Source organism: Aedes aegypti, chromosome 3 (genome assembly GCF_002204515.2).
Source record: "Aedes aegypti strain LVP_AGWG chromosome 3, AaegL5.0 Primary Assembly, whole genome shotgun sequence".
Classification (NCBI taxonomy): Eukaryota; Metazoa; Arthropoda; class Insecta; order Diptera; family Culicidae; genus Aedes; species Aedes aegypti.
Window position 1 is genome coordinate 332,130,659 of NC_035109.1, and position 23,105 is coordinate 332,153,763.

Below are 23,105 nucleotides of genomic sequence, written 5' to 3' on the forward strand. Positions count from 1 at the left end.
TTGGTGTCTTCGACAAAGCTATTCAGCAGATCAAGGGCAATCTGGTGGTGATAAATCTGATTGGAAATTCATCCGCTATGTAAATCCCCAGTTAAAAGAAATCTTCAGTCTTCTCTTTCTCAAGATCCTCATCAGCTAGAAGGTTGATGCCTTCGGCAAATATATTCAGCTCTTGATCAGCTGATTAGGATTTTGAAGTACAAAAGATTGTATAAAATTTGTTACTAGCGCGACCTAGTGGATTTGTTTTCTACCAGATTTTCCATCACAAGATAGCTCTTATTCTTTTGAACGCCTTGGCCGAAGACACCAAACTTCTAGCTAATAAGAATCTTGAAGTAGAGAAGATTGAAGATTTCTTTTTACTAGCACCACCTAGCGAATGAATTTCAAATCAGGCTATTTACCGCCAGATAGTCCTTGATCTGCTGAACAGCTTTGCCGAAGACAACAACCTCTTAGCAGATAAGGATAAATTCTCTATTAGATTTTTTACCTCCAGATAGCCCTCAATCTGCTGAATATGTTTGCCGAAGACTTTGCCGAAGGATCTTGAAGTTGTGAAGATTTCTTTTCACTAGTGCCACCTAGCTGATGCATTTTCAATCAAACCTTTCTCTTTACCGCCAGATAGCCTTCAATATGCTGAACAGCTTTACCAAATACACCAATCTTGTAGGTGATAAGGATCGTGAGATACAGACGATAAAAAAAATGGTCACTAGCGCCACCTAGCTGTAAATTTATCAATCAAACTATTCACCGATAGATAGTCCTTGATCTGCCAAGGATTGTAAGACTATGATATACTGGTCTCCGAATTGCGGCCCTTTTAAAATTCAAGGTTCGTCTCGGGATTTTATAGGCTAAGAATCTACCGAAAATTTCGCCAATCCTGCGAATAATCCACCGGAATTCATCTAAAAATTTCAATAAGTATTTATATTTGGGTTTTTTGGAACATAAATGTGAATTAGAGTTCGGATTATATTTCGAAAGTTCTCAAAACCAAAAAATCGTGTTCTCTCCTAAATTCAAATCCCATAAAAAGGGAAACCCCAAATTTTGAGCTCGAAATATTAAAATTCAGAAGTGGCGCAAGAGACTTGAAGGTGAATTTTCAAGTTATGAAAAATGACGTTCTATGAAGTAAAGTTTCTCTTTGAATTTTTTTTTATCTTTATTAACGAGATTTTTAGCCCTGGGCTAGTTCATCTCGGGACCAACGGCTTTACTTCCCTTCCGAAGGAAGTCGTCACTGGATGGGATTCGAGCCCAGGTCCTCGGCGTGAGAGGCGTGTGTTCTAACCACTACATCAGGTCCGCCCCCCTCTTTGAATTTTTTATTTTTGAAAAGTTTGTAGAATATCAAATTTGTTTAAAAATCAAAACTAGTCTTAGTTAAAAGTAGTTTTCTCTAATTTTTTCCTCTTTTTACTAAAAAAACATTTTTGTTTGACCATAACTTCATGAATACTCATCCGATTACAGATCTTTTTACATTTTTTTGAAGCTAATTTTATTATTTTTAAACTGTGTAATATATATATAATGCATATATATTTTTTTTTTAATTCAAGAATATTTTTATCATAATTATTTATAAAAAAGTTGCTTTTTAGACCTTTCAGAAGCTTTAACAAATGAGAAAACCCAGTTTAAGCTTAAGTTTTAACGTTTACCTAAAAAAAAAATAAAAAATAAGGTATTTTCATTGAAAATTTATGTTTTTGGTCAGTTTTTGTTAGATAACTATTTCAAAACTCTTTTTAAATTTACTTGTGGTACCTACAGTTTGAGAACTATTAAGTTTGCTTCAAAAGCATGTAAAAATATTTGAATTCGGGTAAGTATTCATGAAGTTATGATAAAACAGAGATATTTTTAGTAAAAAGAGAAAAAAGTCGGAGAAAACTACTCTTAATTTTAACCAGTATTGATTTTAGCCAAATTTGACATTCTACTAACTTTTCATGAATTTAATTTTGAAGAGAATGATACTAAGAGCTTTAAAATTGATTAGAAAATAACAAAATTATGACCCAGACAAACAAAAATCGCATAACAATTTACGTAAAAAGTCGTTTTTTTTTTGCAAATTATATCACACCCGCACAACATGGTGAATGAAATCGTTTGATTGATGAATTTCATCGCATAGAACGCTAATTTCTGATTTCATCAGTGCATTTTGTTTCGTTCCATATAAACGTACAAAGGAAGCCAAGTCAATCCTTAGCAGCTGTCAAATCAACTTAGTTATCATAAACTAAGTCGTATAAGGTAACAGATTAATTCGTAATAAAATCTGCACACTCGCATTATAAGTCAATTTTCATCATATAAATTATGCACATATATCGCCTCCACTTTTGTACGCATAAGGCTGTTTGACGACATCTTATACGGAGTCTTCGCTTATATAAACATCGCATAACGCAAGATTCGTGATAAAAATCCTTTCAATCCACCTAATGATTGTTGGGAGATTTCCTACGAAATCTCGTGACAATATTGTAAGAGATTTCAAAAGAAACTATTCGCTATCAATGATTACTAAAATCCTCGATGTATGTATGGGGGAAACAAGTGTTGAAATCCGTAACAGAGTTATGACAAGATTTCTAGCAAGCTTTGGCGTCATTCTTCGTATTTGAAGAATAGACTTAGTGGATTTTTGGAAAGACATTTGTGTAGATCCCTGTTTTGGTGCAATTCTGGATGATGCTTCGCGATAAGCTTGACTAATAACTGACTCCAGATTTGATAGTTCCAAACGTTTTTACTTGACGCGAGTATTTTCATGGGACTGGTATGTCTTAATCAGGAACTGAATCATGAGTAAATTGAGAGAATCTATTACTTTTCGCTCTCTGCAACGATTTGCAGCACTTAATGAGAGCCTGTTTCTCGTATACTGCTACAGCTCTGATTAGATCACGGGTGGATATCAATGCATGATAAAACCTAACTAAACAAGCTCCGAACCTGGGGAACACTATTGCTATCGGATGTTCGGGGATTGTTTATTGTGGCAATAAAGTGAAACATCTACCCTCAATGATTCACGAGCGAGAAAAATGGATTTTATCATAGTTCTCTCTTTGAGCCTCTCGTTCGTTTCTGTTATTTATCAAGCTTGTTACAACTTGCGAAACAATGCCAATCATAGACCGATACAGGTGAAATTCTTTTCTACGATTACTTTCATCAAGCTTTAAAATCAAATGAGAACGAATTCTGCAATGCGTAATGACAATAATAATACTTATTTCGTGGTTTCATAATCCATTTAATGTTTATTGCAAGGATTTCCAACAAAATTCCTTCAGAAGCTCTGCTAGAAATTTTTCAAAGTTATCCCGAAGATCGCTAAGATAATGTCAGGAATATCATTAAATGTACACTTGCTTTTTTTTTCGGAAATGTATTTATATTAAGCTGATCTTCCATACCTATTTTCTAAAGCATAGTGTTGAGAGATTGAATACACCGTGTCCAATATATTCTCATACACTTTTTCTTTTCTTTGGTATAACTTTACTGAATGTAGGATAATCCAATGTTGTAGTATTTCATTGTTATCTGGTAGTATTATACTAACGTAGAATAGCTTGTTTTATGAATAAGAAAAAATAATTGCTATGATAAGTGAAGTCGTGTTTTGCACTAAAAATGAATTTTTGTTTATATTGGTCTGCTTTACAAAGTGAAAATCAGAGCATTCACAAAAAAGTTTCAGAAACTTTAAGTTAATCATATTGCGTTTTGAATAGATAAATATTGATACAATTTGATAAATATATGTGCGATAACTGCAGATTGAAATTGGGCTCTGCTTATGAGCGTGCCGCTGGAAATATTTTTCGTAAACTCTTAAGTTGATTAAATAAGTTTATAATTGAAATATTTCCAAAATATTTCCTGTAGTGAATCAGTATTATGATCACTTTCAAAAAATATTATCACCAATGATGTCAGTCAGAATGGTTCTTGGTGAATTAAATACGCCTAGTGAAATTCCGACTACTGGTCCAAACTGACTCCTGAGGTTTAGGCTCATCAACTTATGGCAAGATTCTTGACAAATCTGTTCGGAATTTCTCGACAGATTCAGAACAAAATTTTTGGTGAATTCCTTCTGAGCTCTCTCAAGAAGCTTAACATTCTCGAATTGTCGGCTTTGTGAAGACAGTTGTATATTTGTTTCCTAGTCTAAGAGAGTAATTTCTCACAATTTCAAACATTGCTTGAAGCTACAAACTACCGAAAGCTATGCAATAACGGTAGCCTACTGCAATCAAACACCTTCTCCCACAAGCTCGCCTTGGTCTCTCAGCACGATGCATCAACGAATAATCCACATTTCTCTCGTCCATCCGCGCTGACCATCGAGCAGCCAATTGAGAGATAGAGTAGGCCGTGTGTGTGGCCGTGATGAGCTTATAACTCTTCGCGCTGCAACTCCCATTCGGATAACGACACCGCCGCTGCAGCACCAATTGCAATTGCCCGCCTCAGTAGTGGCTTATTAGCGGGTGTATAATGGAGCGATAGCGCACCCGCGCCCGAGTATGTACCGATGCCGATACAGAGGCGTTAGTAGAAGAGCACCACACACGCGACTCATCATCGGCTGAAATGTTTGAGGGACCAATCGACCGAGTTTGTGCTTGGTGCTCCGTCAGCCAGCCAGAGCGGTCCAGTCTGTCACAACGGTTTTGCGCATCGCGTCGAGCAGCGGTCCGGTCCGTCCGTCCGTGCGCGCGAGTTTGCTTCTTCGTAGAGTCGGGCAGCGTGTCGATATCACGGCGTCACGGATCGTTGAATCAGGCCGCACCGGTAAACCACCTTCTTCCGTCGCTTCCGCAATAGACACGGCGACGCACAGCTTTATCGGAGCGAAGGAATTTAATAATTGCTCACTGTCGGTCGGGGTTTAATTATACAATAGCGACGCTAAAATGTGTGCATAAATGCGATCGTCGTGTAAGCTGTAGAAGAAAACAAGGTTGGCTCAGTGTACGAAGGAAAAGTGGAATCGATCGAAGGAGTTTAAGTCGATGTGTGCGCGTGAGGGAAACAATCGCAACCCAGTGCCGGTCCTTTGTGTGTCCGATTGGAATTTATGTCTTCCTTGATCCGCACCAGTTGCGGATGTTGTGTTCCATTTCGTGAATCGCCTTCGGGGTCCTTGGCGTGGTGGTGTGCTGATCCCGACAATAATGGACGACGATCTCACTCGTCGTCGCATCGCAACCAGGACAAAGAAGAAAGGGTCCAGCAGAACCGGAAGTATTGCTTCCTCCTTGCGACGGAACTAATTGTATTGTAATTTGTACGTCTGAGTCGTCTCGCAGCATCAAGCATCAGTGAGTGGTCCCTGCATCGGAAGTGGGAAATGTGGACAAGTGGGACGAGAAGAAAAAGTTCCCACAGAGCACAGAAAACACCTTACCGAAAACGATGTGAAAAGTGTGTGTGTGTGGTAGAAAAACGAGCGAAACATCGACCATACCTAACATATCAAAGCCACGAACGGAACGAAGAACGGCTGTCTTGCGTGAGAAGAAAGATCCTCAATCAGATGAAATGTGCACGTCGGGATGAATCCATCTAAAGTGGCGATGGTGACTTTCTGGTGCCAGAAATAACTTATTGTTAACAGGTTTCTTTTTAGAGATTTGGTCACTATTTTTACGTTTCAATTGAACATCTCTAATGTCTTTTTTTTAACCATTATGATCTCTAAATTCACCTTGTAGTGAATCCTGTGTCAGGGGTTTTACGCGATTGTTTCACAGGTTATGAATTTCTTATTCTATTCCTTGAGAAAAGCCTTTTGGAATCCGTCTTGTGATTTCTCTAGAGATTTCTTCTGGGACACATTCAGGGACTCCTCCAGGAATATCGCTAATCATTACTCACCAATCCTCCCAGGAATTCGTCCAAAAATTCCTCCAAAGATTTTACAATAGAAAGTCCAACGTAACTATCTTTAGCAATATTCACTGAGACTATTTCAGAATTTCCTCCAACAAATTTTCCAGGAATTCTTCCGCCGATTTCACCTTTATTTTCACTGGCAGATCTTCCAGATTCCTACGAATGTTCTTTTAAGAACATTCTCGAACGTATATTACCGAGTTTTTGAAGAAATTTCTATAGAGATTCTTACAGTAAAATATACACGAAACCCTCTCGGAGTTCCTACGCGGATTTTTTCGGTAACTTTTCCATCAATTTTCATTCCACGGTTTGAAATATAAATTCTTCAGGGGATCATTCCAGGAAATCTGTAACGAATTCTCCAGGAATTCTTTAGTAAATTCAAACAGAGATCCTTCATTATGTTTCTCCAGGGATTGCTCAAGGAATTTATACATCAGGCCTGCCCAACGTACTCTGGTCAACCAGGTTAACCATGTCGTTATGTTTGGCCAGCGAAACTTTTTGCAAATCTTTCTTATATCTGGCTCTAATGCTGCTCTACCAACTTGATGTTTGAACATCACAAGGCTTATTATTACAAAATTGGCCTATCCAATTTAAGGTTGTTTTATTTAGAAGATTGTTAATAATATATACTTCATTCTTCTGAATTTGCTTGATTTCTTGGATGATTGAACGTTTCATTCAAAAAATCTAGATTTTGAAATTTCTCCAATAACTTTCTTTAACCTTCGGGCTGTCACGCTATTGTACTTTGTACAACAATTGTGATTTATATGCTACTATTTTGCAACAAAGATATTCAAGAATATTCTTAAGAACAATACTCGACAGTTTTTGTTTTTATTCAAGATTTGAAACCATTATTCCCTCTGATCATTCCTAAACAACTTTCTTCAGGGATTCCTTCCGATGTTTTTCATAAATTTCGTTACTATGATCTTCCTGGATAGTTCAGGGATTCGATGGACTACTTTCATAATAATTATTTCAGCAATTCATATAGGAAATCCACCAAAAATTCCAGGAATTCTTTCAAAGTTACTTACAGGAGTTCATCAAGAATTGCTATAGAATTTCATTCGAGATCCTTTTAGACAGGGAAAGTCTGAAAACTCAGTGCTGTGCCAAAAACAAGCGTGCCACTCCGAAATTATTTGTGCGTCTTCCATTATTTGCGGGTAAACTCAAAGCAAGGTGCAGGAGACAATTTGTTTGTGTGCGAGACAAAGCAAAGCACAATCTCTACTCTTTCAATCTCTTTCGAGCCAGCACAAAAATTCACTCTAGGAAAATTTCAGCAAGGTATGCTTTGAAGGTGGACAAGCTTAAAAAAGGGCTTTGCAAAAACATATAGATGTGGATCTTAATGTATTTTGTGAAGTCAAAAAACATAAGGTGGTGATGAATTATATTCATCGTGTTTAAGAGTTTTGACAGTCACATATTAATGACATAAATTTAAGTGGAAGTTTTGACGCGTGTACGGAACTCAAAGATTGAGAATGAGACAACTAGATACCACGCAGCCAAAAGCACGTTGCGAGTCAGCACTGCCAGGGTCCAGTACAGAATAATTACTCAAGCACGCCTCCTTCGAATTTCAGGAACTGTCTCGCATCAGTGCGTGTAGCACAGTAAAAGATTTGAGTCGCACCCGATCCCGATTCGATCGGATTTTTTTCTACAATTCCTAAAAAATGTCCTTGGAAATTCCCTGGAGATCATGGAGTAAATTCTCGGATAAATTCTTTGAGAACTTTCTTAGGAAATTTCTTAGAGTATTCTAGAAATCTTCCTGAAGGAATCTTAGGAGAAATCTTTAAAGTAATTCCGTAAGGTACCAGTGCAAAACCAAATTGACAATTTCGCGTGTCTCCGATAAATATGGAGCTGCTAAATGCAATACCGCTCTCAGATATGTTCCAAAACGATTTCATGATTTCGAGCTATAGGTCTCCAAAGTTGTATGATATACCGATTTTATTGAATTGGAGTCAATTTTATAACTATGTACTTATGATTTTTTGGATAGTATGTGGATCGAGCATGCAAAAAGGACCTATACTTTTATAAGAGATATGATTTGGTTAGAATATATGTATTTAAAAAATACAATGTATTACAATAACGAGCATTAGGCAACGGACAACACGAAACACCCAGTATCCCAGTGATGAATTGCAAATCTGAATATTGTTCGGATCACAAAAATGTTCTGTCACATTGGACGTATTCATAAGCTCAAATACCATCAAGTTTACCTCATTTCATTTTTTACATAGAGTATTTTGTTTGCCATGAAATTTCCGGAATTCTTTAGTACATGGAAACTGATTTATGTAGTAAGCTAATTACATAAGCTGGCAAATTTGCATGCATATTGACCTAAATCGATATATATGGAATTTTTAACAGCAAATATCTTAAAAAAACTGACGTTCTATGATATTTTTGAAAAACGAGATGAATTCTGCAACCCATACAATAGGCAAATAATGGTAGTTTGATGTTAGAGACAAAAAATATTGCGCTATGTGTCGAAATTCCTGGTGGAAATCTTAAAGTCCCAAGCGATATTTTTGGAGGATATCATAAGAAATAAGTGGAAGCTTCTTTGGAAAAATCACTGTGGTCTGAATCAAGTAAGATATCCTCAACGGAAATATTGCATGAACTCCTAACGATATCAATGAAAAAATCACTGGATGAATACCCGAAAGACTTATCTCGAGAAATTTGTGAAAAAAATGTCTACATGGATTTCTGAAATAAATGCTGGTTATCTGAGGTTATCCTTAGAGAAAATTAAAAATCATTGAGTTACTTGAACAACATTCTTAGAGAAATTCTATAGGAAGTACGTGAAAGAATCACTGAACCTAAGTAACCACTAGCCCGCTAATTCGCCTTTTTGGCCTTCTATGGCTATTGTACGGCTAATATAGCGCATATAAGCTGTGTTATAGCACAATATTGGCACGCAGGGCGAATTAAAGTGCTATTTGGTTACTTGGGAATGAACTGCTGAAGAAACCGTCTATGTAATATCTAAAGGAAACTTCGGGCACATACTTGAATTTGTTTCCGATTAAATTGATGAAAAAAAAACATTAAAAAACACATATAGTTACACAATCAGAAATGCTTCTCTTACTGTCAAAAAAATCTTAAATATCCTTAGAGAAGTGTCAGGTTGGATCTTCTAAAAAATCCTTATGAAAACTCTAATCTCTCTGTTTCTGTTAGGATTCTTAATGCTTTCTTGGTTCCTATGTGTTCTTTTATTGATTTGCGTTTATTTTTTTTTAGATTTGATATCTTTAAAATATCTATTTTTGAAATACTGCCAGCCCTGTATTATGGATATGGTTCAATAAATTTAGTGCATTACGATCTGTAAACATACAAGCTATATCAATTTTTAATACAAACATTTTGAATGCCATGCGTGCATTATGCCTCAACTTGGATTTGTCATATTAGTGACATCTCTTGCGAATCTTTGATTTACCTATAGCGACCAACAGATGGCAGCAGTGTTTAATTATGATTCGAATTTGACAAAAACGGTTGAAAAAAATGAGATGTATGGACCAAAATCAAGTTATTTATACATAAAAGCATACAGACAGATATTCTTCTGACATTAACCCAGCTAAAGTGAAAATATAACCTTTCAAGCCAAAAATCTACAAAAGTTGAACAAAAGACAAGCATGTGAATCAACAAATGACGTCAGTAGGATCGGATCGTCCAAAGCCGAGGGTTGTTGAATGTGATGTAAACAAAGAAAACACTACAGATGAGCCGAATAGTGGCGGCTGCAGCAGCCGCAGCAAAAACTAAAGAGCAATGCTTAAAAGATCATTAGTTTTCACGGAAAGAGCAAACGCAAAATAGAGCACTCGGAGGTCGTTTCTTAACGAGAAGACCGCGACTGACGACGACGCCCTTTTCTCTCGCCACCACAAGATGTGATGTGATGTTTTGTTGGGTTGTAAAACGATGCAGTCGTACCTACTCTAAACAAGAGTTGGAGCACCGACCGAGTGTAGCGAGCATAAAGAACGAATGTTTTAATTAAAATTTGATGATGTGCAATCCTTTTTGACGGTTTCCCGCACGCGGTGCGGTAGCTTATCCAACATGCTCGGGAGTTGAATCGAAATTGACATAATTAGAGGCAAATTAATGCCGCGATCTGATTTATACGAAGCAGCGAAAAAGCGGGGGGCGAGAAGGAGTGGGATTCAATCTCTACACGCTCCAATTAGCGTTCGTTGAGAATGATTAAGTTCCTCGCAGCTCGCACAGATTGCTTGGATGAGATTAAGATTTTACGAATGCTCTTGAAGGAGGGAGCATATCTGGACGCGGATGCTTCCCTGAACAATCGGTGTGATATGCGGCACTTCGGTGAGGCCATATCTTATCTCTTGGTGGCTCCGCCAAACGATGTTTGGCTGCTAATGTAACTTTTTTGTAGCGTGAACCGGTTAGTAAAACAAAATTGAATGTTGTTTGCGATCGATGACGTATCGCGATGATAACAGTTGCAAACCTATACCCAGTAATCTACTTTCTGTTTGCGGATATTTAGGTTTTAGTGGAATAATAGGACTTTCCTGTGATTTTTTACAAAGCTTGATAAAAAAAATGGGATACTTCTTTTGCGATCTTTAGTTTCCACATGGTCTTTTATTTACTTTTTGATGAGATTATTTTTCCTTTCAGTATTTATTCATTTATTTTATTATTCCAAACTTGTATTATACTGCATCATCATCTGACCTTTATTTTCAATTGATATCTCTCACATACGACATTGACATATGACGCAAAGTTTACGATAGTGTAAATGGTATTACATCCACGAGAGTTCATTTGGATTACATATAAAAAAAAGAGACTTGATTATTTTTGGCACAACTTGACTTTGGTTAGCGAGCTGCCAGTTTATCATACTTGTCTTCTTATACGTGCTATTGTGTTTAAAGACCGAATGCAAGTATTTATATACATTTTGGAAATACATAAAATTGTCTTAAGGCATTTATTTTTTGCAATCAAATGTGATTTCTGAAACTTTGTGGAAGCTTGCTTAAATTAAAAACAATCACGGAAACGCCTATATCATTGCGAAAAAACGGTCTTGTTTACATGACAGCATATTGCCCCTTATCAGCTCGCAGCGTGACAGGTGCGGGTCTGGCTGTCCTCAGCCTTTAATCAAATTCAGCAAACTCCTGGCATTTATCGTTCGACGATAACGATGATCATATCAGCGAGCGATTTTTTACACCATGCATTCGATATGACGACGCGACGATATTGCGTCTAGTCTAGTTTGGCCTGTTGTTCAGGTCACGTACCTTACCGTGCGTGGTTCGGCTTCTTCTCCGAATCACCCCAGATGTGACGATTGGAAATCGTTTCGGATTACTTCTTCCGATCCGATTCCGGGGTTCACAGAAAACAGGAATTCTTACAAGTTCAAGTGTGATGGTAGATTGATTTCGGGTCCTATTCTCAAAGTGACGTCTGCAGGGTGAGGACGCGTCGATGTTTGCGCGACGCGTAGCGCGCGTGCGGTAGCATTAAATATCAAAAATATGTTCTCTGTGTGTGCTCAGGAGGAATCAATTTCCCTTGGTGCTCCCTGCGTGTTTCCCTAACAACGATATTCATAGGAATTCTGGCGAACATGATTTTCAAGTGAGCTACTTTGATGCGGTAGGGAAAAGCGCAAGAGAAGAACAAGGGCGTCCAACGCGATTCGTAGTGACGACGGCATAACGCTCCCTATTCGAATATTGACAAAACTAAAATTAATGCTCGTTTGGACGTCGTCGGAAGTGGTAGTGTGGCACCGAAACCAGTGATTGCGATCCCGCGCGGTACATTGTGATACAACAAACGGCATCAGCAACAATTTGGACGGCGGCATGGTGCTGGCATCATTACTATTCAGAGCCGGTAGCGAAACGAAAGTGCGAATTCCAAACAACCGTAGCCAAAAATGTACAATAGCAACAATACCGCCGTAACCGTCGATGGTGATTCATATGGTGGCAGTGTCAGTGACGGGGCCGCAGCCAACAATGGCGGCCGCAGTGACAATAATAATCAACCGGAATTCCAGTGTGATTGTGTGTGCTCGTGCTGTTGTCAATGCTACGAAATTAAACCACCGCCAACGACGACGACGAAGACTACGGAGATCACACCCATGGCCGCGAAGGTGAACAATAACATTGCAATCGACAATACTCACAAAGCAAGCTCTCAGGATCTCGTTGTTCATCGAAGGCGGCGCCGCCGGAAACGCCGTGCCAAATCCGGTAACTTCGAACAACTGCTCAGTTTGAGCGAAAACCCAACCAAAACATCTAGTCGGCCGATCAGCAGCAGCGGGTCGCATCTGAGCCGCCGAAATTCGGCCTACTGCATCTGCAAGCTCCAGATCAAATTCGTATGGTAATTAATCACGTTCTCTACACAGACAGCACTCATATTCCTATGACACGTTCGTTTTTTGGCGGACATTTCAAACGGATCTAATTCAATTTTGACGCATGGCCGTCTTCCTTAGACTAGCGACAACGTTTCTATATATAGCACCATCTAGTGAGCTACGGTTTTGAGGTTTTCGTTGATACTAACTGCATTTTCTTATTAATTTCATCGCCTACTTCGAAAGGTACGATACGTACGTACATAAGTCACCCACAAGAGCACACATGTGGAGCGTACCATCAATTTAGAGAGCGCTCGTAAGGTCAACGAATCGTAATTCCACTCAAATTCACTTATGTCGGTAGTGCTCTTCAGAAGACGAGTACTTATACCTCTCGGTATCAGGTTTGGCGACATTATAAGCAAGATCACTAGACCAGAACATTTGTTATTTCCCTTCGGCTGTTTGCCTACTACTGGATGGATGGTCTCTGTCTTGAGCAATCAGTTTCTTTACGGCAAGCGCTCCCTAATTGACGATTATTGTTCTTGGGCTTTTATCTGCGTCAGCTCTGGGATTTTACCGGTTTTGGATTGCATTGTCAATCATTTTTTCAACCAGAAGTCTAGTACACACATATAGGTAATTTCGAACATTTTCTTCATTAATCTCACCAAAACGACATCGAGTGGCGTCTACATTCAATATATTCCACCATGGGCGTAGCCAGAAGGGGAGGGGCAGAGGTCATTCGAATGGATCTTGCAAGGATTCTGTCTAAAATCGGAAATCCTGTTTATATTCAACAAAGTTTTTATTTTATGATTCTTCATAGTATTTCTTCAATATTCATGGTTTATTCCAAATATCGTTGCTAATAGTACCTGAAATTTCGCGAGCGAATTTTTGGAATGTTCACTAATTTAAAAAAAATAACTCATTAAATCTTCAGAGAACTTTTATAAAATCTCTACAAAAAATGCACAAAATTTTTTTCTTCGCAACACATCTATGGTTTTATCTATAGAAACCCGACAGAATTTTTTTTCAAAACTCATGAGCTGTTTTTGAAGTTTTAGCAAATAACGTATTGAAAAGTGTGTAAGGTTTCCTTTATTTGTATAAAACGACACCTTTGTAAATTATTCCGCAGTTAAAAAAAACATCTTGTATTTCCTCTCAAACATGCTTAAATTGAGTACGATTCGCACTAAATAGAGCTTTTCTGCATCAACACATCAGCTGTGTAATTTTCACAAAAGTTAAAAAAAATTGCTCTTGGGTTGATTTATTCTTCTCTTTTTTTTCAAAGTAGAAAAGTGAGGAGCTTCTTCACCAATACTGAACATCTCTGTGCGTCGTACAGTTTGAGAAAATGAAGCAGAAATTAGCACAAAATTGATTTCCCAGCATGTGTGAATGTACCACAAATGTGTTGGCCCAGAAGAGTCCGATTCTTTGTGACTTTATTTTAAGTAGTCTGTCAGTCAGAAACTACACACAAAATCCGCTTTAGAATCACTTCAGTAAATGTTTGTTAATCACGATTCCAAAGGCACTGAACTGCAGAAATAATGAACGTACGAAGTCGTTTTTCTTAATTTTGAGCTTTCTACTAGTGCAAGTCTGCCGTACGGCCCGCAGCTTCATTTTGTGCGGCCCGCGAAGAATTTGAAGATTCGTCCCATATCTGGCCCGTTGGTTGTTCTACAGAAAAAAAAATTGAAGTTGGAGTATGCCAAGTCCAATTGTCCCTTCCCTTCAATTCTATATTATTTTCAAGCTGAACTTTTACTAAAATTTGTAATTTTGAAAACGAGCGAATGTTCAGTAGCTGGATTCTATGCATATTTTTAAGAATTTGATTAACAGTTAAAACTGTCATCTATAAAAAAATAGCTTGAGTTTGAAGCTTTGGAATTAATAACGAGAAAGCTCATTCTTCATTACTTGATAGAAAAATAAACTGAAATTCTATCGAATTAAAAATTGTAGGCCAATTTGGTCAAACCAAATCTCAAAGAATTCTAACGGGGCGTTGATTTCGCATAATTCTGAAAAGGGTTGAAGCAAAATCCTGGGCAAGATTATCTAAAATAGGAAATCTATTAAGATTTTTCGAAAAATCTTTGGCATGATTTTCACAAGATCATTTTACATAACTTTTATTAAAACCTTAGGCAAGATTGTCACGAGTGTTGGGCAGGATTCTTTCAGAAGTATCCTCGATAAAATAAACATTGAATCTGGATAATAATTATCACAAAATCATGGGCAGGGCATTTATATAATCCTAGGTGGGATTCTAACAGAGTTCTGAGCAAGATTATTAATAAAAAACTAGACAGCAATTTCACTGATTCCTGGACAGGATAACAAAACAAATTTTAAGCAAGATTCTTTTATAGTGCTATACAAAATTTTCACAAAATCGTGCGTATGGTTCTCATTTAATAATAGGCAAAATTTTCAAAAACAGAAAAAAATGAGTAGATTTCTTATTATAAGATGTTCTCCATTCTCATAAAATTTAGGGAAAGATGCTTAGATGTCCTACAAAAATGTTGGCCCGGCATCAAATTTTGTTGCTGAGATTTGGCCCGCGGTTCGAAAAGGTTGGGCAGGCCTGTACTGTGCATAAAGCCGAAATAGAAATTGTACTGTCGTTTGTTCCAAGCTGTTTCAGGAATATTTTAATATTCCTTTATGAATTTATCTTGATCTTTCAGAATTATGTCATGAAAAAATACATAAAGTCCGAAAATCTCTTTTTCTAATATTGTCTGAACATTCTTGAAGAAATGCAACCTGAGAATATAAAAATCCTCAAATTCCACTAATTTTCGTGGTGAAATTCTCAAAAATGTATTCCAAAACGATTTTTTTACAGATCATACTGAGTAACTCTATCATATACCGTAATTCGGGGTGTAGTTGATCAGCGAGAGAAGTTGATCATTCCTGTACCCACATGTATAGGCTGTCAAGGAAGCTATAATTCGATTTCAATTATAATTTTTGAACTGTCGCATTGTCTGATAGCTGTTTTTGATTTCCCTAAATTTGGTTGGAGAGGGAAATTAACTATACCTTAGAAACACATGTTTTTAAGAGAATGTTTGATGAACTGTTGAACGGTTTTCAAAATTTCGTGCGTATAATTCGATAAACATCCTACCAGTACAGGTTTAAAAAATATACATCGTCTAAGAAGGCCTACATCGTCTTTAGGCTACCTTTAAATCATCACCGAAAAAGCTGAAAATTTCAATTATACTAGGGCAAACGCTCCCTTAGTGGAGGTAGCTCCAATAGTAGAGGTAGTGTGTTTTGGCATGTTTCGCGCTAATAAATGATTATGTGATATTTTTGTATTATGTACGATGCGAAAATGATACAAGTAATCAAATAATATTCATGAAATTAAACCGTTAAACTATTTAAAACAATTATTTTGCTTAATTTTTTTGCTCCTTTGCACCTATAGTGGTGCATCAGTACCCATAGTGGAGGGTCCCATAAGAAATCAATGGTTTGCGCCACTAAAGGAACCATCCTTAAAATATACCTCCACTGAAGGAACAGTGTTCCTATTATTGGTGCAAGGCTTTTTGCAGGGAAATTTCATGATCAAAAGTGTCAAGGTTCAAATTTAAATGAAGTTCAAATATGATAGAGTCGTTATTTGAGCGGGAAAATTTGTCAAAGTAGTAGCAAGGAAAGGCTATGTGGTGTTATTTAATAAAAATAAGATTGTATCAAAAAATTTAGCCCTATTGTTTCTGGAGTTCTAGCAAAGAACGTAGATATGTCTCAAAGAACTCGTCTAAAATAACATCTTCGAAAATTCTTCTGCATATTTATCCAGAAATATATCCACGCACTTACTCTAGAACTTGATAAGAAATTACATCCGGAATTCTGCTTTAGATATTTTTGGTATGTTCTCTTCAGACATCTTCAGTTAAGGCTGGTTTGCTGTTGAAAGGAAAAAAAATCGCCAATCTCGATGCATGGGATTTTTTTTCAGAAATAGTCAAGAAATCACATTTGGAAAAAAATGTCAGTTCAAACGGGGCGCTTCGTAAAAATATCTTACCCGTTCAGTCAAGGAATTTATTCCCTGATTGATAACTCTTTCGGAACTTAGCCATACATAACTCTACAAACTCCCTCAAAAATGCCTTTTCCTAAAATTCTTTATGGAATTTTTTGATGAATTGTAACTCAAGAACAACAAATAAAAGTTTTCAGAGATATCCCTGATAACCCCTCCAAGAACAATGTTATATTTTAAAATTCTACTAATTTTTATTCTTAAATTCTTGAATAGTTTACACCAAACTGAACTCTTTGAGATCATTATACATCACTGGGCAGAATAAAGTGCGCAATGGCCGTTTTCCATACAAAATGGCCAAGTTTGAAAGCTTTTATATCGGTTTCTAGATGTCCGATTGACCTCAAATTTTCACCGCTGCTTGAAAGTAACCTCAGATTTAAAGCAATATGCCCTTCTGCAAAAAAATGGAATTTGATAATACATACGAGTTTGCAGAACATCATTTTTCGGTAAAACTAATTGTTTTCAAAATATTTCCATAATAAAATTGTGCCATTTTTTGCAAATTGGGAGATTTTCAATAATTCAAAAGATTGTGTTTCAAATACAGTGATATTTCAGTTCAGTAAAATCAATATTATATCTGAGTTATGGTGAAAATTTCATATCAATCGGATCACTAGAAGCTGATATTCAGAGCTCCAAACTGACCATTTTGTATGGAAAAATGGCCAATGCGTACTTTATTCTGTCCAGTACTGTATGTTACTTTATAACGAACTGCTTATAGCAGGATTTTTTTTATGATTCGACCGAGAATTTCACTAAGAACATATTTAAGCAATGCTATTAGATTAGGCAAGCGTACTCCAAGAAATTACTTCAGAGATTCTTCCAGTGATTTCAGGTACTATCCTAGTTATAGCTCCAGCAATGTTATTCTAGTTTCTTCAAGTAAATTACTTCTGGTATTACATAAACAAAAAAGTTCCTATAGCTATCCCAGCAATTTCTTCAGGCAATAGGGTTCTAAAGCCCTATCCCAATTTTAGTACCGAACACTTAAGTTTAAGCCAAAAACAATTTTTAAATATTTTTCGTTAGTTTAAGTCCAAAAAACATTTCTTTAAGTTTTATTTTGTAGATTTTGTTTTAATCTTAAATTTTGATTTAAACTCAAATCTTGGGTATATTCAGAATACAGAATACAAGAATTCATTAAACATTTTAGGACCCGATTTTCAGAGATTTCACCTGAGAATTTAATCCATAAATTTTCCCTGGACTTCCCCTTCTTCCTCAAAGTTCATCAAAACCTAACTGTCTCAATTGGAAAAGAGCCTACTTCTCAGCTTAGTATTCTTCAAGTGTTATATTTAAGTTTTGTCCAGAAATTATAGAAAAGTTTATTTCAAACATTGCGTAAAGTTCATCTGAATATCTCGCATGGACTATATTCAACAATTCTTTCAGGTTCCACATACTATAATGGGTTGGTGCTCAGACAGACCGGACTAGATGATATTTTTGCCTTGTAGAGATAATTTAAGGAATCCTACGATTCTGACCTTTCCGGTGCAATTTCGATACAGATGTTTCATTAAAATATTGCAATACTTGGAGTACGTTTTCCTGAGCTTACCAAGAAGCATTTGGTCCAGTCTGATCAGGCATTGCAGCATTAGTTCTGCAAGCATTTCGAAGCAGGATCAAAGCAAGCGAAGAAAAACATCGCATCTGTATCGACAATGAATCGCAAGTTTTAATATGTTTGATAAATATGTAGCAGCTGCGAAAAAGAGCCCCAAAGAGAGAGCGATGATAAGCCCATTTTTTCTCGCTAGTTTACCATTGGGGGTAGGTGCTTTACTTTTGTAGCTTGCTTATATTGGTTTTGTCATGCACTGTTATTCCCCCAATATTATCAGAGCTGTAGCAGTATACAATAACTAGACTCTCATGATGCTTGCGGATCATAATTGTTGCAGAGAATGATAAGTGAGAGATACTCTCAATTTTCTCAGAATCCAATCTGCAAGTTTCTAAGTCGTTGAATAAATCTTACTACCTTTTGGAGTCACTCATCCTAGCCCCCTAATGGGTAACCTTGCTACGCCCACATCTACCACTCAAGTGATACTCAAATAAAGCGAGATGTGGCTTTAATTAACCAGGAACAATTTTCCAACCTCACCGTCGCCGCGACCATTCCTAAATTCATCCCACTCGAAAAACCGAAACCAGCACCGCATTTTGCGCATCCCCTCCCCCAAGCTCTTCGCGCATGGGAGCGTGAAAATCCGGAAAATCAAAACAAATCATCACGCTGACAGGCGGAAGAGTTGTCTTTCGGTATACAGACGTGGTGCGATGAGAGTGCTCTTTTCCCATCCTTTTCGCTGTCCGCTTGAGTGTTGTTTGTGGTACTGTAGGTATGCAGTAGAAGACCTACATTCAAACTGATGGCAGTTTTCCTCTTTCTTTCACTCTGCGTTACATTTCACAGTTTGGGAAAGTTTCGTTTTTCCCCGTTGTATGGCTAAATAGGATAGAATTTTACATCATTTGTCATGTAAAACTACGAAGTACATCCTGTCATCTGTCAAATTGGGTAAATTTAACTATTTGTATAAATGATCACTTGGGCAAACCTAACAAATGTAGATTTTTGATAGTTGATTTGAAATGCGTGCGCATAATTTCCAAAACTCCTGGATCAGTAATCAACATTAAAGATGAAAATCCAAAATGGAAGTCAGATGCAACAAAATAAATTGACTGACCTTTCGAATATTAATGCCTGCACCAAGCTTCAAAAGAAAATTCCTGAATTGTAATGAAAATTCTTCCCGAGCATATACGAACGTCGTCATTTGACGCCCAACGGAATTCCCAGCTTAGCGTGACGTCTAATCTTCTCCATACATCCTATGGTTGACTTCGTCTTCTTAATTAATCATGTTTTTGGCTTAATTTCCACCTACACGTGCGACGATGTTTTTATGTATGCCTTCGGCTTGAGTTATTGGCCTCTAGAGCTTCTAAAAGCATACCCATTTCACCCGAATGCGATTTATTTCAACTTTCTAACATTTTCTTCCATTTTTCCCCCTTCTCCGCAGGTATGAGCTGTCGCAGGATCTGTTGGACAAGCAGATCGAACTGTTGGAGCGCAAGTACGGCGGTGTGAAGGCGCGCAACGCGGCCCTCACCATCCAGAGGGCGTTCCGGCACTACACCATGGTGAAGAAGTTCGCCTCGATCACGGCCATGGCCAAGGCGGAGAAGCGGATGAGCCGCCGGGTGCAGCACCAGCACCAGCAACAGCAGGCGGAACTGGAACTGATGCAGCAGCAGCTGCACCAGAGCCACCTCGGCGAGGACGGCCAACAGCAACTGTACGAGGACGGAGGTCTGGGCGGAGGGCAGCGCGTTTGTGCCACGTGAGTAATAGTTATTAAAGTTTGATTTGGTTTAAAACTATGGACACGATATTTAAAATTGTCAAATAGAGTAATTGATTGAAGCTTATTAAAATATTGGACCGGAAATATGAGTTATATTTTCATCTAATTTCCGTGTGAAGCTTGCAAATCAAAAGGACTGTATTGGAAATAAGAAAAATTTGCCTCACACATATGTCCCCTTCTTAGCACAGGGTGTCTACTACCTGAAAAAAACCTAGAAAACCTGGAATTAACAGGGAATTTTATTAAACTTGGAAAAAAAACTGGTAAACTGATTTTGGGAAAGTAATCTGGAATTCAAACAACTTTCAATTTAACATGACGAAATAATCATTTTATAAATTTTAGGGCTGGTAGCAGGTTCTTTTTGGAGACTTGGTCTCTATTTTAATGCAAGTCTCTAAAAAGTTTCTATTTTTGATGAAAGGTCTCTACAGTCTTTATTTTTGTAATCAAAATTGTCTCTAAAGTTACTTTTATCCGTATCTTGCTTACAGTGAATTCTGATGCAAAATTATGCAAGCTCCAGAGAAACCTTCACAGACTGTTACGAGGCTTTTCAACTAATTCTTTAAATATTTCATCGTATTTCTAGAGGGAAAGCTTCAGGAATTGTCCTAGTGGTTTCTTCAGAGATTTCATCTGGAATAGTTTCAGGGACTCCTACAGAGACCACTCCAGAAATTATTCTCTAAGATTCCTCTCCCAATTCTCCCAGATATTTCAGTGCTTTTTCAAAGAATATCTCAACAAATTTCTATAAAATTTGCTTGAGGAAATTTTCGAACGCCTCTAAGTTACTGTTTCCAGTCATTTGCTCGAGGATGACTTTGAAAATTTTTGCGAACGCTTTTTTAGGCCTTCCCCCAGATATTTTTTCCACTAATCCTTCAACCTTATTTTCCAATTGTTATTCTTGAAGAACTTCCAAAGACTTCAGAGATTTTTTTTCCAAGAAAATCCGCAATGTTAAATCCAGAGTGCTTTAAACAAAATTCAAGGATTTTTATTCCAAGACATCCGACAAGTATTTTAACGTCATTTCATCCACGCTAACTCCAGAGAATTTCTCCAAAAAATCTTGGAGTTGTTATTCAAGAAAATATATTAGGATCTTTTCAAAGAATTTCAAAATTCGAGCCTGTGTTTCAGAATTTCGTCGAGGAATTACAACTGCAGTTCGTCCAAACATTTCTTAACAAAATCCATGGAATCTACAAAAGTTTATTCAACGTTCTAATACTAAAGAACACTGCAGCATTCATCTAGAAAATCTTCCTACAACTTTTTAAAGTGGATTCTGCCCTTAGTGTCGAAACCTTTAACATCGGAAATAATCTTACACTTTTCAATCAGAGGATACTCTAAAATCTGCTTTAGAAATACCTCGCGATTTTTGTTTGAACTTTTTTCCCAATTTCTGAAAAACTTAATCAACATTTCCATGGAGAAATGCCTGGAAAAATACCTACTTGGATACATCTTCTAAGACATCTTCAAAGCCATCCTTGAGAAATCTTAAAGAATTACTGTAGGAATTTCTAAAGTAATCTCTGAGCAATTCTTGGAGATATCCTTAGAGAAAGTCAATCCAGTTAAAATCATAAACAAATTCTAAAGGACAATTTCAAAGAAATCCCTAATGTCCCCCCTGATGGAAGAAATTCTGGTTAAATTTAGAAGAAGTTCATAACGGATGTCTTGGAGGATGTCCTAGGAAAATGAATGGACGAATCACCGGATAAAACCCTGGAGGACTTAGGGTTTGGCAAATCCCAGATTGTGTTCTTGAGCTATCCAACACAAAATTCTTTGATGAACTCCTTTGGAATATTATTGAAGTGGTTTCAGAGGAAATGTTTTAAAAAAACTCCTGAAGAAACTTAAGATATGAGCTAGTCTCGGGCTGAAAATCTTTCAGATATAGAAATCCTAATATCCATCAAACCTGAGCAAATCTTCGGAATAATTTCTGAATCTTTGGGCAAATAACTGAAACATTTTCTTATGAAATTCCTTGAGAAAACCATTGAAAAATGCAAGTGAGCAGTTTTTGTTGTAATGTTACGAGGAATCAAAAAAGTAAGAGGTTGTTTCCGAGATACGACCGCCAAGTTGACGTTGGATAACGTTAGCTTCTTCTATTTCCTGATATAGGACCGTCACGAACTTATGAAAGATTTCTAGGTACTGACAAAAAATCAGTGGGGTTGTGTACAAGACACGACCGCATGACGTTAACTACGCCATTTAATTTGCTGCATTTGTATTATAGTCAAATGTCATAATTGCAATCTTCTTTTAGTTATCATCCAGAATGTAATGGTTTGTGAATTAAGAAAAGATATATGTTTAAAATAAAATTTTGCGTTAGGTAATATTTGAATCATTCCTTAACAATAGAAAATATATTGCATCCCAACGGCACAGCAGCAGCGTCCTCGGAAACATCCTCAAATTGCCGTATTGTCAATTATTCGTAATAAATCAATTGTTGTATGCTGCTATGAGATGAATTAAGAAATTATAGCAAGTATGTGGTAAACACATTAGGGAATATTACACAATTAACTCTTTAAAACACATTTGTTGGCTCTGGAAAGGGCCGATTGAATTGTTGAATTTGCGTAACACGGACACATTTTGGCGGCTTTGGTCGATTTTCTTCAGCCATCTCGAACAAATTAAGGAATATTACACAAACAACTCTTTAACACACATTTGTTGGCTCTGAAAAAGGGCCGAATGAATTGTTGAATTTGCGTAACACGGACACATTTTGACGGCGCACTGGTTTCAATCCTCCTCGCCCGATGAGATTTGCGATGCGCATGACGATGTGCGCTTCAACAAGCGGCTTTGGTCGATTTTCTTCAGCCATCTCGTACAACAGCTTGCCTCTGGTAGCGAGGAGCTCTTACCAGCTCGAAAGCGAAAACAGAATGAGACCAGATTCAATAAAGGAGGGACGCTTTATACCCTTAGAATAGCAGATGATGCTCCTCCTTTCATATTCTTCGTTTTCTTATCTGGGAAATAGGCTATATGAAACTGATGTCTGGGTAAGGGATGTACAGATTAGCATTATGCTGTTATTGCAACCCAACGGCACTGCAGCAGCATCCTCGGAAACAGCTTCAAATTGCCGTATTGTCAATTATTC

At 37.3% G+C, this 23,105-nt stretch overlaps 1 protein-coding gene across 12 annotated transcripts in view; it reads left to right on the top strand.

Annotated features, from left to right (window-relative positions):
* Positions 1-23,105, top strand: part of LOC5567245 (IQ motif and SEC7 domain-containing protein 1) — a 645,474-nt gene that overhangs the window by 605,578 nt on the left and 16,791 nt on the right. For 10 of the 12 annotated variants that reach the window (XM_021855195.1, XM_021855194.1, XM_021855196.1 and 7 more), the window contains one exon: positions 19,598-19,918. In XM_021855195.1, coding sequence (XP_021710887.1) covers positions 19,598-19,918 — 321 coding nt within the window. Of the gene's footprint in view, positions 1-4,710; positions 5,373-10,993; positions 12,433-19,597; positions 19,919-23,105 lie in introns of those variants that run through there. The other 2 variants (XM_021855202.1, XM_021855203.1) reach the window with 2 other exon arrangements.